Source organism: Canis aureus, chromosome 16 (genome assembly GCF_053574225.1).
Source record: "Canis aureus isolate CA01 chromosome 16, VMU_Caureus_v.1.0, whole genome shotgun sequence".
Classification (NCBI taxonomy): domain Eukaryota; kingdom Metazoa; phylum Chordata; class Mammalia; order Carnivora; family Canidae; genus Canis; species Canis aureus.
This window is the reverse complement of record NC_135626.1, coordinates 41,741,828-41,755,532: the sequence shown is the minus strand read 5'-3', so window position 1 is coordinate 41,755,532 and position 13,705 is coordinate 41,741,828. Positions and strand designations below refer to the sequence as shown.

Genomic DNA, 13,705 nt, shown 5'->3' with positions numbered 1-13,705 from the left:
AAAAATAGCGTCAACTAAAAATTAGCCCTCCCGAACACGTTCTCAGTTCCATGATGATTATATTTACACGGTAGATGTTGATTAAACATCTTGCCAGTACCAGAAATTTCCCATGACAAGAATAATCTTTTTATTTATTTAATTTCTAAAAAAAAATTGCAGCTTTTTTGAGGGATAATTGACTGGAATATTCTTGAATAGAGAGCCCCATCCTGTTGAGGGAAGTAGATTTATGTTCCTAAGAAAGGAGATACTAGGGATGACAGTCTCATGGTGGCCTCACATGAAGATGATTAGGTTGCATTTTGAGTTTGAATGATCCTGCAAACGGGCAGCCCCCAAACCTAGCCCTGCCCTCAGATGTCTTAAACTCCATTATTATTAGCATTTATCTCCCTTATAATAAGCACTGTTTTTTTTTTTTTCTCTGAATAAAAAGACTCAGAGTTCGGTCCCTTTTCTCCCTGACAGAAAAAAAAACAAAAAAACCTCTTTCTTGGGCACCTGGGTGGCTCAGTCCATTAAATGTCTGCCTTAAGCATCTGCCTTCAGTTCAGGTTATGACCTCCAGGCCCTGGGATCAAGTCCCACATTGGGATCCCAGAGGGAGAGGGAGAAGCAGACTCTCCTGAGCAGGGAGCCCGACATGGGGCTCAATCCCTGGACCCTGAGATCATGACCAGAAACAAAGGCAAATGCTGAGCCATCTGAGCCACCCAGGCGCCCCTAAATAAAATCTTTAAAACAAAAGAAAACAAACACTCTTCTCCCAGTTCCCCATAGCAGAGGCAACTAGTCTAACTCGTTATTTGTCAAACCTCTTTGGCAATATAATCTTTATGTATTTGCATAGAATTTTGAGGCAGAACACTAACATATGAAACTGGTAAAAGTGTTTTTAAATGTAATTTTAAAAGCCTTTTAATTAAGAAGGTAATTATATATATATATATATATATATATATATATATATATATATATATTCAAACAATACAAAAGGCTTATCACAAAAGGTAAGTCTCCTACCCCAGACTTTTAATCCCTCTTTTCAGAGGAAGCCGCTATTAACAGGTATATCCTTCAAGAAAAATTGCATGAATATGTAAGTACACATAAATATATATGTGTATAGAGATATCCATGGAAAATGTTCTGCACTTTGCTTTTTTGTTTAATAAACATTTGTTTCTTACAGCACCATTCGTTTAACTAGCTACCTATCATTCCATTGTGTATGGTGTACTGATTTCTGTATACTCTAATTTTAAAGGTCCAGGCTGCTTTAATAAAGAACACAATGTTGAAATAAGACTTATGAATAACAGTTGCAGCTTATCTGCTTTGTATCCTGTTAATTTCTGTTGTCTGTTACTGTGGCACAGTATCAAGCACATCCCAATATTCAAAGCTAAGGAGGATTGATCTGTGCTTGCTTGTATAATTTTATGGGGGTGGGAATAGGAGCTGCCTGGCTGGCTCAAATCAGAGTGAACAACTCTTTATCTCTGGGTCATGAGTCTGAGCCGCACACTGGGTGTAGAGATTACTTTAAAAAAGGATAATTTTATAGGGGTGGCATGCCTAAGCCTATGTTTTTGAAAGACAATCTATGAGCTATGGCCTTCTGAATTGATGACCCACTTATAAGAAGTTCAAATGCACAGAGATTCAGTTTTGGAAGTCTACACTAAAATGAGTTATCCTAGGGTGCCTGGGTGGCTCAGTGGTTGAGCAGCTAGCTGCCTTTTGCACAGGTGGTGATCCGGGGTCCTGGGATTGAGTTCCGCATCCGGCTCCCCACAAGGAGCCTGCTTCTCCCTCTGCCTACATCTCTGCCTCTCTCTGTGTGTCTCTCATGAATAAATAAATAAAATGTTAAAAAAATAAAATGACTTAACCTAGAGGCAACACAATGAATGGGTGGTCTCCAGTTCATTAAAAGCAAATACACACCACATTTAAGCAATGTGTGTGTTTTTATATTTTTATTTAAATTTTACTTAGTTAACATACAGTGCAATATTAGTTTCTGGAGTAAAATTCAGGGATTCAGCTCTTACATACAACACCCAGTGCTCATCACAAGTGCCCTCCTTTGTACCCATCACCTGTCTAGACCCTACCCCATTCACATCCCTCCATCAATCCTGTTTGTTCTCTATTGCTAAGAGTCCTCTGGTTTGTTTACCTCTTTTTTTCCTTTATTATATTTTTAAATAACTGAGGTGTACTTTTTTTTATTAAAGATTTTCTTTATTTTAGAGAGTTGGAGAGGGAGAGAGCACGCTCACGTGTGTGGGCAGGGGGAGGGGCAGAGGGAGTGAGAATCTCAAGCAGACTCCACACTGAGCGCAGAGCCTAACACAGGGCTCGATCCCATGACCCTGAGATCATGACCTGACCTGAAATCAAGAGTTGGATGCTTAACTGACTGAACCACCCAGTCGCTCCGAAATGTACATATTTTTAAAACCATAAGACATCCCTGTGGAAATGTGGGGTTCTGAGAAAGCTAGTGTGAAAGCCCAGGAATTAGATGGCCTTCTGGTGGATTGGAGCACTGGGACAGATGCCCTGAGAGGCAGAAAGGGCAGAAAAGGAATTCAAGAGGACAATGGGCTATTTATTGGCAAATCGAACTCTAATTAAAAAATAATACGTGTTAAAAAAAAAAGAGAATGGGAAGCAGAAGGCAGGTGCAGTTGGGCTTGGAGGGAAGTCAGTCTCCAAACACATGGGGGACAGAGCTTCTCTTGGGCCACACTTTACTCATTCTCTCTTTTTCAATTAGGCCCCGACTTTTGGACTCCCATGTTTGTCTTCCTGTTGTCACATTTTAGTCAGAATCCCCCCCCAACCTCCACATCCCATCATCCCCAAAACCTCCACATCCCATCATCCCCAATATCTAATCGGGTTCTTCACCCCCACCGTCTCGCAAGTGAAGGCCATCACCCGGGCTGCTTTCAGCAGCAATCAGGCTGGTTAGGTTGGTTTAGCCAGAATCCTCCCTTACCTTTCCTGTTTCCTCTTAGTAACTTTCCATGCACTGACCTCACCCTGCTCCTGTTGCATTCGGAGCTGAGCCCAGTATCTCTTGGCCACTGCAAGACCCAGTGCAAAGGTTCCTACCCCTATTCCCAGAATCCCCCCCTTGAGCAGAGTCCTCTTTACCGAGTTTTTTTTTTTTTTTTAATTTTTTATTTATCTACGATAGTCACACAGAGAGAGAGAGAGAGAGGCAGAGACACAGGCAGAGGGAGAAGCAGGCTTCATGCACCGGGAGCCCAACGTGGGACTCGATCCTGGGTCTCCAGGATCGGTGCCCCCGGCCAAAGGCGGGCGCCAAACTGCTGCGCCACCCAGGGATCCCTTTACCGAGTTTTTAATGAGTGTCACGAACATTTTTTTCTTTAGGGTTTGCAGATGTCCCTCCAGGCAGAGGCAGTTGGGGAGGGTCTGGGATGAGTTGGACCCCCCTCAAAGGGCCTGGTTACCAGGAAGGACATGGAAGTTCCATCCTGTTAGCGCTGGGGAAAGTGTTAGCCCATCTAAGCAGAACGGGGTGAGTGACAAGGCTCTTTGGGACTCCTCCCTTCTTTGTCCCTGAGAAGCTGCTGAATGAACAGGTAGGAGAGGTCCACTTTCCACCTGTGTCAAGACCCTATGGTCTCCAGGGAACAAGCTCTCAACTGTGAATAAAGGCAGGCTGATTTGGGTGTCCTTCATTGCAGACAACTGCCTATAATCAGATCAGACTCCCAAATCCAGATACTCCGTTTCCCCCACTGACCTGTGGGAGCAAAGCCTGGGTAGAGAAGTGCAGTCAATATGGAAAACCCTCAGTTCCCATGAATTACATAGCCTGGTGGCTTGAGTGAGAACCAAGAAGAGAGATGCCTTTGGAGGCTTCTTGTGGATCAAAGATTCTATAATCCTGAGGATTCAAACAAGCATAACTTCCTTTCCAAATTTGGCCTGTCTTTCAAAGTGTGGTCCAAATGCCACATCTTCCTGTGATGATCCCAAGATCCACCCCAGGCAGAAGAGACGGTTCTCCCCTTCTGAAGGCTTGTAACACTTTGTCCCTTAAAAAAAAAAGATGCATCTGAACCTTTCCTCAGTGGCACTAACCACTTTCTTTGCTGAAGAACTATTTTCTTCCTCTGTACAGGAGCTCCTGGAGGGGAGCACGTATGAGTTCACAGCTCCTGGCAGGAGGTCTTGCTTCATTAAATGTTTGTCAAGTGGACGTATGAACAGGCAGCATGGTAGAAATGAAAACCAACATATAGAAAAACAGCCTTGCTAGAAATTTAGATACAACTGTTAAATTATTAAATGCAATTTAAAAATATTTAGCCCAAACCCAGTGTTGGCAACCTTGTGGAGATGCACGCTATTCTGGGCCAAATTGTGCCCCTCCAAGATTCGTATCTTGAATCCTAACACCTAGTAAGTACATTGGAACGTGACCTTATTTGGAAGTAGGACTGTTGCCGATATAATTAGTTAAGAGGAGGAGGTATTTAGGGTGGGCCTTAATTTAATATGACTTATGTCCTTAAGAAAGGGGAATTGGAACATAGACAAGCACACAGGTGAACACCATGTGAGGATGAAGGCAGAGATTGGGGTGAAGCTTTTCTAGTTAAGGAATGCCGAAGATTGCCAGTAAAGGCACCAGAAGCCAGGGCAGAGGCATGAAACAAGACTCTCCTTACAAGGTTACTCAGCCATTAGAAACGACAAATACCCACCATTTGCTTCGACGTGGATGGAACTGGAGGGTATTATGCTGAGTGAAGTAAGTCAGTCGGAGAAGGACAAACATTATATGGTCTCATTCATTTGGGGAATATAAAAACTAGTGAAAGGGAATAAAGGGAATGGAGAAAATGAGGGAAAATATCAGTGAGGGTGACAAAATATGAGAGATTCCTAACTCTGGGAAATGAACAAGGGGTAGTAGAAGGGGAGGTAGGTGGGGGTTGGGGTGACTGGGTGATGGGCACTGAGGGGGGCACTTGGCGGGATGAGCACTGGGTGTTATGCTATATGTTGGCAAATTGAACTCCAATAATAAAAAAAAAGTCCTCACAAGGAACCAATCTTGCCAACACTCTGATCTCCTGGTTCCAGCCTCCAGAACTATGAGAAAATGCATTTCTGTTGTTTGATTACCCGGTTTGAGGTATTTTGCTCCAGTAGCCCTAGCCGATTTATGCATATGTCTACTTGTACATCACTGGTGGGACTGGGGAGCTGGATGAGCTTTCTGGAGAACAACCCTACAACACTCAGCCAACTGTTCGCCCTCTCAGACCCAGTGTTTGCTTCTGGAAATAACCCTAAAGGTGTTTTCTTTTAAAAATTATTTTGTGGAATATTATGCAGCAGTAAAAAGGAACACATTGTTGATACATGCAACAACCAGGATGAATCTCCAGGGAATCACGTGGAGAGAAAAAAGCCAGTCCTAAAAGGTTACATACTATTTGATTCCAGTTATTTTATTTTATTTTTAAAAAGATCTTATTTGAGAGAGAGAGAGAGAGAGAGAGCATGAGAGAGCTGGGGGAGGAGCAGAGGGAGGAGAAGCAGGTGCCCCGCTGAGCAGGGAGCCCAATGTGGGGCCCAATCCCAGGACTCTCAGATCATGACCTGAGCCACAATAAGAGAGATTTCTTTAACCAACTGCGCCACCCAGGCGCCCCTATTTGATTCCATATAACACTTTTGAAATGACACTAATATGGAAATGGAGGATAGATTAGTGGCACGACACGGGTTAGGGGTGAAGAGGAAGGGCATGGGAAGAAGGTAGGTGCCGCTTTCAAAAGGCAACAAAAGGGATCTTTGTGGTCACAGGGCTGTTCTTTTTCTTGACTGTGATGGATACTGGAACTTACACATGGGATAAAGCTGCATAGACTGAAACACACAAGCTTATGCATGTGCACATGAATGCAAGTAAAACCGGGGAGATGTGAATCAGATTGGTGGATTGTATCGATGTCAATATCCTGGTTCTATTGTACTGTAGTTTTGCAAGATGTCACCATTGAGAGAAACTGGGTAAACGGTACATGGTATTTTCCCTGTTTTGTTCCTCACAAGTACATGTGAATTTACAATGATCTCAAAAAAGTTTACAAAATGATTTCATACAACGAAGTTCATAACATCTTTACTGAGGATAGGGGAGCATTGGAAATAACCTAAAGTACTCACAACAGAAGTCAGCTAAAACCCTGGGGGTTTAACTATGAACAAAGTCAAACTCCTGAAGTGAGTAAATAAAAGCTGGATTAGCATGAAATGAAAAAGCGGATGGCATCATAGCACGTTCTCCGTGAGCCATTCTGTGAAGAGCACGGCTCTATCTTGGCAAAGAATAATTCAAAAGGATGGACACCCTTCAGAGGCTCAAATCCACTGGATTCTTCTCTTTTTTTCTTTTAACACGACTTCAGTTTCAAATAAGACAATGAAATGAAAGAAAACCGCTCGCCATCCTGCAGCCGCTGGCTCTTCCTTCTGTCTCCAGCAGGTGGCAGCAGTGCTCCGAGGATGGGCCCCACGGGCTCCGGTTCCGACGGATGGGTCTGCAGCTCCCAACGGCAGGTGGGGCTCCAGCGCCCATCGCGCCAGCTCCAGGGATGGAGCCTCGGAACTGCCTTCTCCCAAATCCAGGGCGAGAAGGCAATTGTCCGGCCACGATCGGGTTAACGGCCTACATTCCAGAGCAAGGGGAAAAGGAGGCTGGAGGGTCAGGGACTGGGGGAGGGGGCACAGAGGGCCAGCTTCTCACAACACCCAGGGGCTCTGTTGGGAGAGATAGATCACCTCCAACAATGGCCACAGCTGTTTTCGTCTGCCCCGAAGGAAACTGACTTAGGAAACAGGTATCAGAGAGGGCCCTTCCTGCAGGGGCTTCTGTCTGGCTTGTAAAACTGTCAGAGCAGCTGCATTCATGTGTGGAGTGATGGATGGTGGATAGGAGGGACAGACGGCTGCAGATGGACACGGCCGCTTACAAGTCAAGGCAGGTGGCAGAGGCCTCCTAGAGGCTCTGCAGGTGGGGGCGTGCTGATTCATTGCCCAGTGAAAATACCAAGGGGACCTGGGCTGCAGCCCTCTTCCCAGCCTCCTTTGGGGCCAGGAGCGGGGTGGGTCTCCTCCTTCATCTGCAGTGAAAGCTTCCGCTTGCTCTCCTTTCTTTTCCTGCACCTCAGGTGTGAACCTTTCTCCTTGATGCCTCTACCCCTCCCTCAGGCCCCTCGTTCTGCTCCGGGGTTAAGGCAGCGATTCTTTTTGGTTTCTTTGTGGCTAGCTGGACCTGGGATGACTTCATGGAATGCACCCCATAGCATGCATAAGGTTTGCATGCGTAAGTAAGGTTTTCCATATAGGACTCAAAGCTGAAAAATATAATGGGCTGGGAGACAAAAAAAAAAAAAATGGAGAAGAAGAAAAAGATGTCAGCACTAAAAATGCTGGTCTTGGCTTTTGCTAAGAAAAGGGATTTTGCGCTCTCCATTCCTAGCCACAGCCTGGCCAGGAAAATGACTGCCTTTGGCACATTAATTTGCAAGCAGCAGCTGTGTCTTGGCCAAGAAGTACCTGTCACCAAGCACAGGAGCCCCAGGATTTCCTCCTTGGACTCCATCGCCAATGCTCGTTGACTTGCTCATCCTAGCCTTGTAACCAGAATCCTCACCTCCTCGCCCAAGCAGACGCCCTCCCTGTGTGCCCTCCAGTTTTCTCTCTTGCCTTCCAGAGGGTGCCAACAGGGGCTTTAGTGGTCAGGATAATCGATGCTTAACCTCATGGAATTGGGACCAATGCGATTTCTTAAAAAGCATCCTTCTTCTTCAGCCTGGGTCTGTGGGGGCCAAAGATATACCCCTTGTGCCATTTATCGGTGGGGTAACAAATGAACTTGGCCTGAGAAAGGGACTTGGCTGGGCTCAGCCCTGTGGGCTCAGAGCTCTCGTTTTCTTCGTGAAGCTGGTCCGAAGTTTGTTTTTGAGAAAGCCCAAGGGGCCCGAGGAGGTAAAGATTACGAGCTGGAGCTCATTTTGATATCTAAAAACCACAGCCGCCTGCACGTGGGAGGTGCTGGAGGGCAGGCTTGCCTCACACACACACTCCCCCTCCCTCTAGGTCACCTGGGAGCACCAGCAGCAATTTGGGAGTTTGCTGTGCCTGAGAAGTCTTCGGGGAGGGCTTGCCATGAGCACACCCCGTTCCCTCCCCCTGGGCTGAGAGAAACATGGGACCAGCCCTGCCCCAGCCTGTCCTCATTGGTTGGCATCAGGCGGAGGGGGCTTTAAAAAGGCAAACAGGTCCCAGGCTGGGGACCGGAGCCTGTGCTGCTGGAAGGCTGGGTGCCCTCCTCTGGCTGGCACCATGCAGCTCTCTCTTGCTCTGTGTCTCGTCTGCTTGCTGGTGCATGCAGCCTTCCGTGCAGTGGAGGGCCAGGGGTGGCAGGCCTTCAAGAACGATGCCACAGAAATCATCCCCGAGCTGGGCGAGTACCCCGAGCCTCCACCAGAGCTGGAGAACAACAAGACCATGAACCGGGCGGAGAACGGAGGGCGGCCCCCTCACCATCCCTTTGAGACCAAAGGTACGGATAGGAGGAGAGCATTTTTAGCACGAGGGGCTTGGGAGGGTTCTCTCTGGGAGGTTTTGAAGCCTGGGTAGACCATCGGCCACTGCCAGCACTAATGGAGGGAGTTGGGGAGAGGGTGGCATGCCAAGATGGCCTTGGCATTCCAGTGAGGGGGCATGAGGCTGGCAGCGGGAGGCTGGGGCAGGAAGGAGGCCAAGGCGGTGAGACTATAACTCTGGGATAGTCTCTGAGACTCAGAAAGGAGACAGTTTCAAAGAATCCCCTCCTGAGAACCCAGGAGTCCAGTGTGGAGACAAGGCAAGGGAGCCCCACCCCTGTGAGCACCTGCCGGGTGTAGACACTCTATGCAGGCTGTACCTGAACCATACGCCAGGGATCCAGCACATGGGAGCCCCATGATGTGAACTCCCAGTTGGAAAGTGAAGAAACCAAATCTCCAGACACTATGTAATGGGGTAGTGAGTAGAAGATTTGACCCTGGTTTGATCCCATTCCAAGACAGCCCTGGGTAGGGGGATTGTGTTGGGGGTGCTGGGACTGAGAGCCAGAGCAGATCCCCTCAAAGCCGTGGGAAAAGGACACACCTGCTGCCGCACTTGCTCTGCCCAGTGAGCTGGCACTTGAGAGAATGGAAGGTATTAGGCACAGTTTTGGCCTCTGGCCTGGGTAGAAGCTTGCGTCTGGGCCCTGGAGGCAGGGGTAGGAGCCTTTATGCAGGGAGTGGATACAGGTGGCACCATCTGTTCCCAGGTCCCCACCCCAGACCCAGCCTTGCCTCATTATTACTAGGGAGGGAGGCTGACCCTGGTGGCAAGGCAACGGCCCTAGTGGAGGGCACATCCGGGTTCCTGGTCAGGTCTGCACAGAGAAGCCTAGGGGGCGGGTGTGCACAGCTGGCTCTGCAGCTGGCAGGAATGGCTGGGGGCGGGGGCCGGAATGACACTTCAGAGTGAGGGCCTCACTGCCCTCCAGTCATCATCCGGGTGGGAGAGGAGTCCACTGCCCAGGCCCTCTCGCCCCATCCCTTCCTGCCCCCTAACCAGCTGGGAATGTGGGGCTCTGCAAAGGGGGCAGCCCCAGGATGCCTGGGGCCTCAAGTCATCAAAAATGGAGGGGCAGGAGCACACCACCGCACTGCTCCTCCCAGGGCAAGATCGAATGAGCTCAGGTGACTGCTTCATGGGCTGTGTGGGATCCAAGTATAAAATGTCCACCTCCCCAGGCTCCCATAAGAGGCCACGGGCCCCAAGGAAGCTGTAAGCTCAAAACAAAGTCACCCTCTGCAGAGGAAGTGCCTCACCTAGGGGCACTATTCTTGGAAAGCCTAAAAAGCCTCCTTCCCTGGGCAAACAGGCCGCCCCCACACCCTGCCCCTGCAGCCTGGGAGCAGGGGTGAGGATGCCAGCCCAGCCCAGAAACCAGAAGGTCAGCCACTGAAGGAAGGCAAACCCACATCTCCCCTGTGACGCTTGTTCCCCACGGGCTGGGGAATGGAGACCTGGCCTTCTCTGCCTTCTCTCTGCTTTTGGTCCCAGGACTATTTCTCATCCCTTTGTGTCACATGAGAATTGTCCCCATGAAACTCTTGGGGGATAGACAGGTGCTCACATGAAGACCAGCTGTTTAAAAAAGCCCCCACCTGTCTAAACGCACAGCAGGACAGTTGATCAAGGTATCTTCAGGGAACCAAGCCGGGTTCTCAGAATCCAATCTACCCCCAACCCAGGAGCAAGCCTGTGTCACCATTAGGGATCCATTAAAATGGCACAAAACAAGAGATGTGCCCAGCAGCATCCCTGGTACACAGCAGGTGCTTAATAAGTGTTTGTGGCAGCTGAGCCTGTAGGTTTTCAGACAGAGCTCCGTGCCCTCCGGTAGGGAAGTCATTGTAGTAAAGGCAGCACTTTGCCCCCCACTCACAGTCCAGCCTCCCTCAAGGGTGCTCAGGCACCTTTCCACCCTTATGGGAACTAAGAGGTGCTGGGGCCCCAAGAGAGTGGCGTGAGGACACTCAGCTCCGCCTTTTGGGCTAGTGCTTTCCCTCTCTAGGCCTCCTTGTCCTCAGTGATGATGAGGGGGCTGGACAAGCAGCCTTTGGCTCTTTTCAAGTCTAACGACTCCTCCCCACCTCCCCTTGCATCTCTCTCCTCTGCAGCTTCTGCCCTGATTTATTACCTTCAATTAACCCCTACTCCTTTATCCCCTGGCCATCCCTCCCAAGTGGCTGGAAAAAGAATTTAGGAGAAGCCAAGGCCATGCAAAGGGTGTGGCTAGTACCTAGTCTGCCTCTACCAGGCACTCTGTGACACAGATGTGACTTCTATCTGGAGAAAAAGGCCCCTTTGGAGAAGAAGAAGAAGAAGAAGAAGAAGCAGAACATGTAACAACTGCCAATACCCCCAGTCTTACTATGTGCCCACAGCGTCCCCTGCCTTGTCCTTAGGACAAACCATTTCACGGATGGGAAGCACAGAGAAGTTAAATGCTTTGCCCAAGATCACACAGCCGTGGAGTTGGAATTGGAACCGCAACAGACGCTTGGGTTCAAACTTTTAGGGGGAAAGGGTGGCCCCGAGGTCTTTCCAGCAGCCCCAGGGGCAAACGCATCTGGAGGCAGGTTTGGAAAAGGCCCAGGGTGAGGGGGGGTGGAGGGGGATGGCGGGGGCGGGGGGGCTGTCGGGCAGTGCGCTGGTGGCGTGGAGGGAGCCGGGCCGGTCTCACGCGCCCTCTCTCCGCAGACGCATCCGAGTACAGCTGCCGCGAGCTGCACTTCACCCGCTACGTGACGGACGGGCCGTGCCGCAGCGCCAAGCCGGTCACCGAGCTGGTGTGCTCGGGCCAGTGCGGCCCCGCGCGCCTGCTGCCCAACGCCATCGGCCGCGGCAAGTGGTGGCGCCCGAGCGGGCCCGACTTCCGCTGCATCCCCGACCGCTACCGCGCGCAGCGGGTGCAGCTGCTGTGTCCCGGGGGCGCGGCGCCGCGCGCGCGCAAAGTGAGCCTGGTGGCCTCGTGCAAGTGCAAGCGACTCACCCGCTTCCACAACCAGTCCGAGCTCAAGGACTTCGGGCCCGAGGCCGCGCGGCCGCAGAAGGGCCGAAAGCCGCGGCCCCGCGCCCGGGGCGCCAAAGCCAACCAGGCCGAGCTGGAGAACGCCTACTAGAGGCCGCCCGCCGCGCCGCGCTCCCCAACCCGCGCCCCGGCCCAGGCGCCCCGGTTTCTGCCCTCTGCGCGCGGTCTGATTGTTTGTATCTCATTGTAAATGCCTGCAACCCAGCGCAGGGGCGCCGAGACCTTCCGGGCTGCGGATCCCGGGGGCCAGGAGAGCCCCCCAGCCCCCCGCGTCCGGAGGGGGTCCCGCAGGGCAGGGGAGGGCCCCGAGAGTCACAGACACTGAGCCACGCAGCCCCGCCCACCGGGGCCGCCCACCTTTACTGGTCCCTTTTCAGAGGAGGCAGAAAAGCAAGCATTTCACCGCCCGGGGGTTCTAAGGGAGCGGTGGGGAATGAGGAGAGTCCGGGGACTGGTTAAGAAAGTTCGCTAAGATTCCTCCTCCACTCCTCTGCCCCCCATAGAGCCGTTAGCGCCTTGTTGTGCCAAGAACACAGGACTGGGGTTCATAGGGCTCCTAGTCCGGACTCTGCCACTGACCTGCTGGAAGACCTTAGACCACGCTCTTTTCTGTCCAGATTCTGTCCTCGGGTTCTTCTTTGGAAAATGGAGGTGGGGCTGCGATTTGCATCTCGAGGAATCTAATGTCATGTGATTCCAAGGCCTTGGGTGCCTTTTGAATGGGCAAAGGAGAGGTTGGATTGAATTACTGCCATGGTCACATCCAGAATTCAGAGTTGTAATCCTCTGATCTGACAGGCAAAGATGAAAAACAAGAGTGGTGGTGGTGGGGGAGTCTTCTTTATGGCTGACAAACTCCTGGAAGAAACTGTGTTTCTTTCCAGCCTGGCCTCCCCAGATGTTTGCCTACCTCCACCCCTCCATCTCAAAGGATGCACAAGCAATGCCACCAATTGAGGCAAAGGAGAAGGTCCCAAGGCTGGGGTGATGGGGAGAGAAGTATGAGTGGGGACAGAAATCACCCCCTTGTTCCTAAAGAACAGCACCCCCCACCATGGCCACTTTTTAAAGTCACCTCTGCAGAGAAGCTCTAAACCCCAGGACACTGGGCTTGCAGGCCCAAGGGAGCAGCCACCAGCCATTCAAAGACAAGCAGATCCATTTGGAGGCACCTCAGCCTGCCTTCCACTCGCAGACACAATTCTGTCTAGAAACTCGCTTCTTAGTGCTGTTACCTGTGATGGCATATCTTACATTAAAATCATTTTACTTGGGGGAAAATGACAAGTGCTGTACATATGCTGAGAAAACCGCAGAGCCTAATAGCTGTCATCCAAAAATCTTTCTGAAAGTCATTTCCAGACACCTCTTATTTTCTGTGTAGTTTTTAATTGTTAAAAAAAAAAAAAGAAGACCCCCCCCCTTTTTTTAAACAGAAGCACATGCCATGTGAAAGCCTGCGGGGCTGGTCATCTTTGCAATCCTTTCATGTGGGATTTGTCCACAAGAATGAAAGTAGTGGTTCTTAAAAAGAGTTAAGTTACATATTTATTTTCTCACTTAAGTTATTTATGCAAAAAAGTTTTCTTGTAGAGAAATGACAACATTAATATTGCTTTATGAAATACCAGTCTGTTCTTTCCAAATCCAGAGGCATTGTTAATAAAGACAATGAATCATTTCCGAGAGGATGTGGTCTCATTTTGACAACCACACACAGACATTTCTGTCAAAGTTAACATCCTTTCCTTGGTTGCTGGGACTTCAGCTTTGGAGGCACCTTTGACTGTGCCGCCGTGGTCCTGGTGACAATTATGTCCTCCCTTTGAAAAGTCGTGTCTGTCCCTTCCTTTCCAAACCTAGACCTCATTCCTTCACCGTGGCCATAGTGATAACTTCAGCCTGGTCTCCCTTAAGCCGCCTGCCCTCCACACTGTCTTCCAGAAACACTGCTCTCCTTGCACCACGCCCCTGCTCACAATCCTTCCGTAGCTC

The 13,705-nt window shown here is 49.9% G+C and overlaps 1 protein-coding gene across 1 annotated transcript; it reads left to right on the top strand.

The window, feature by feature from the left end:
• Positions 1–7,896: 7,896 nt before the first annotated feature.
• On the top strand, positions 7,897–13,355 carry SOST (sclerostin). The gene is made up of 2 exons (XM_077853420.1): positions 7,897–8,635; positions 11,380–13,355. Exons 1-2 carry the CDS (start codon positions 8,416–8,418, stop codon positions 11,799–11,801), a joined length of 642 nt encoding a protein of 213 aa, XP_077709546.1. The 5' UTR covers positions 7,897–8,415; the 3' UTR covers positions 11,802–13,355.
• The last annotated feature ends 350 nt before the right edge of the window (positions 13,356–13,705 follow it).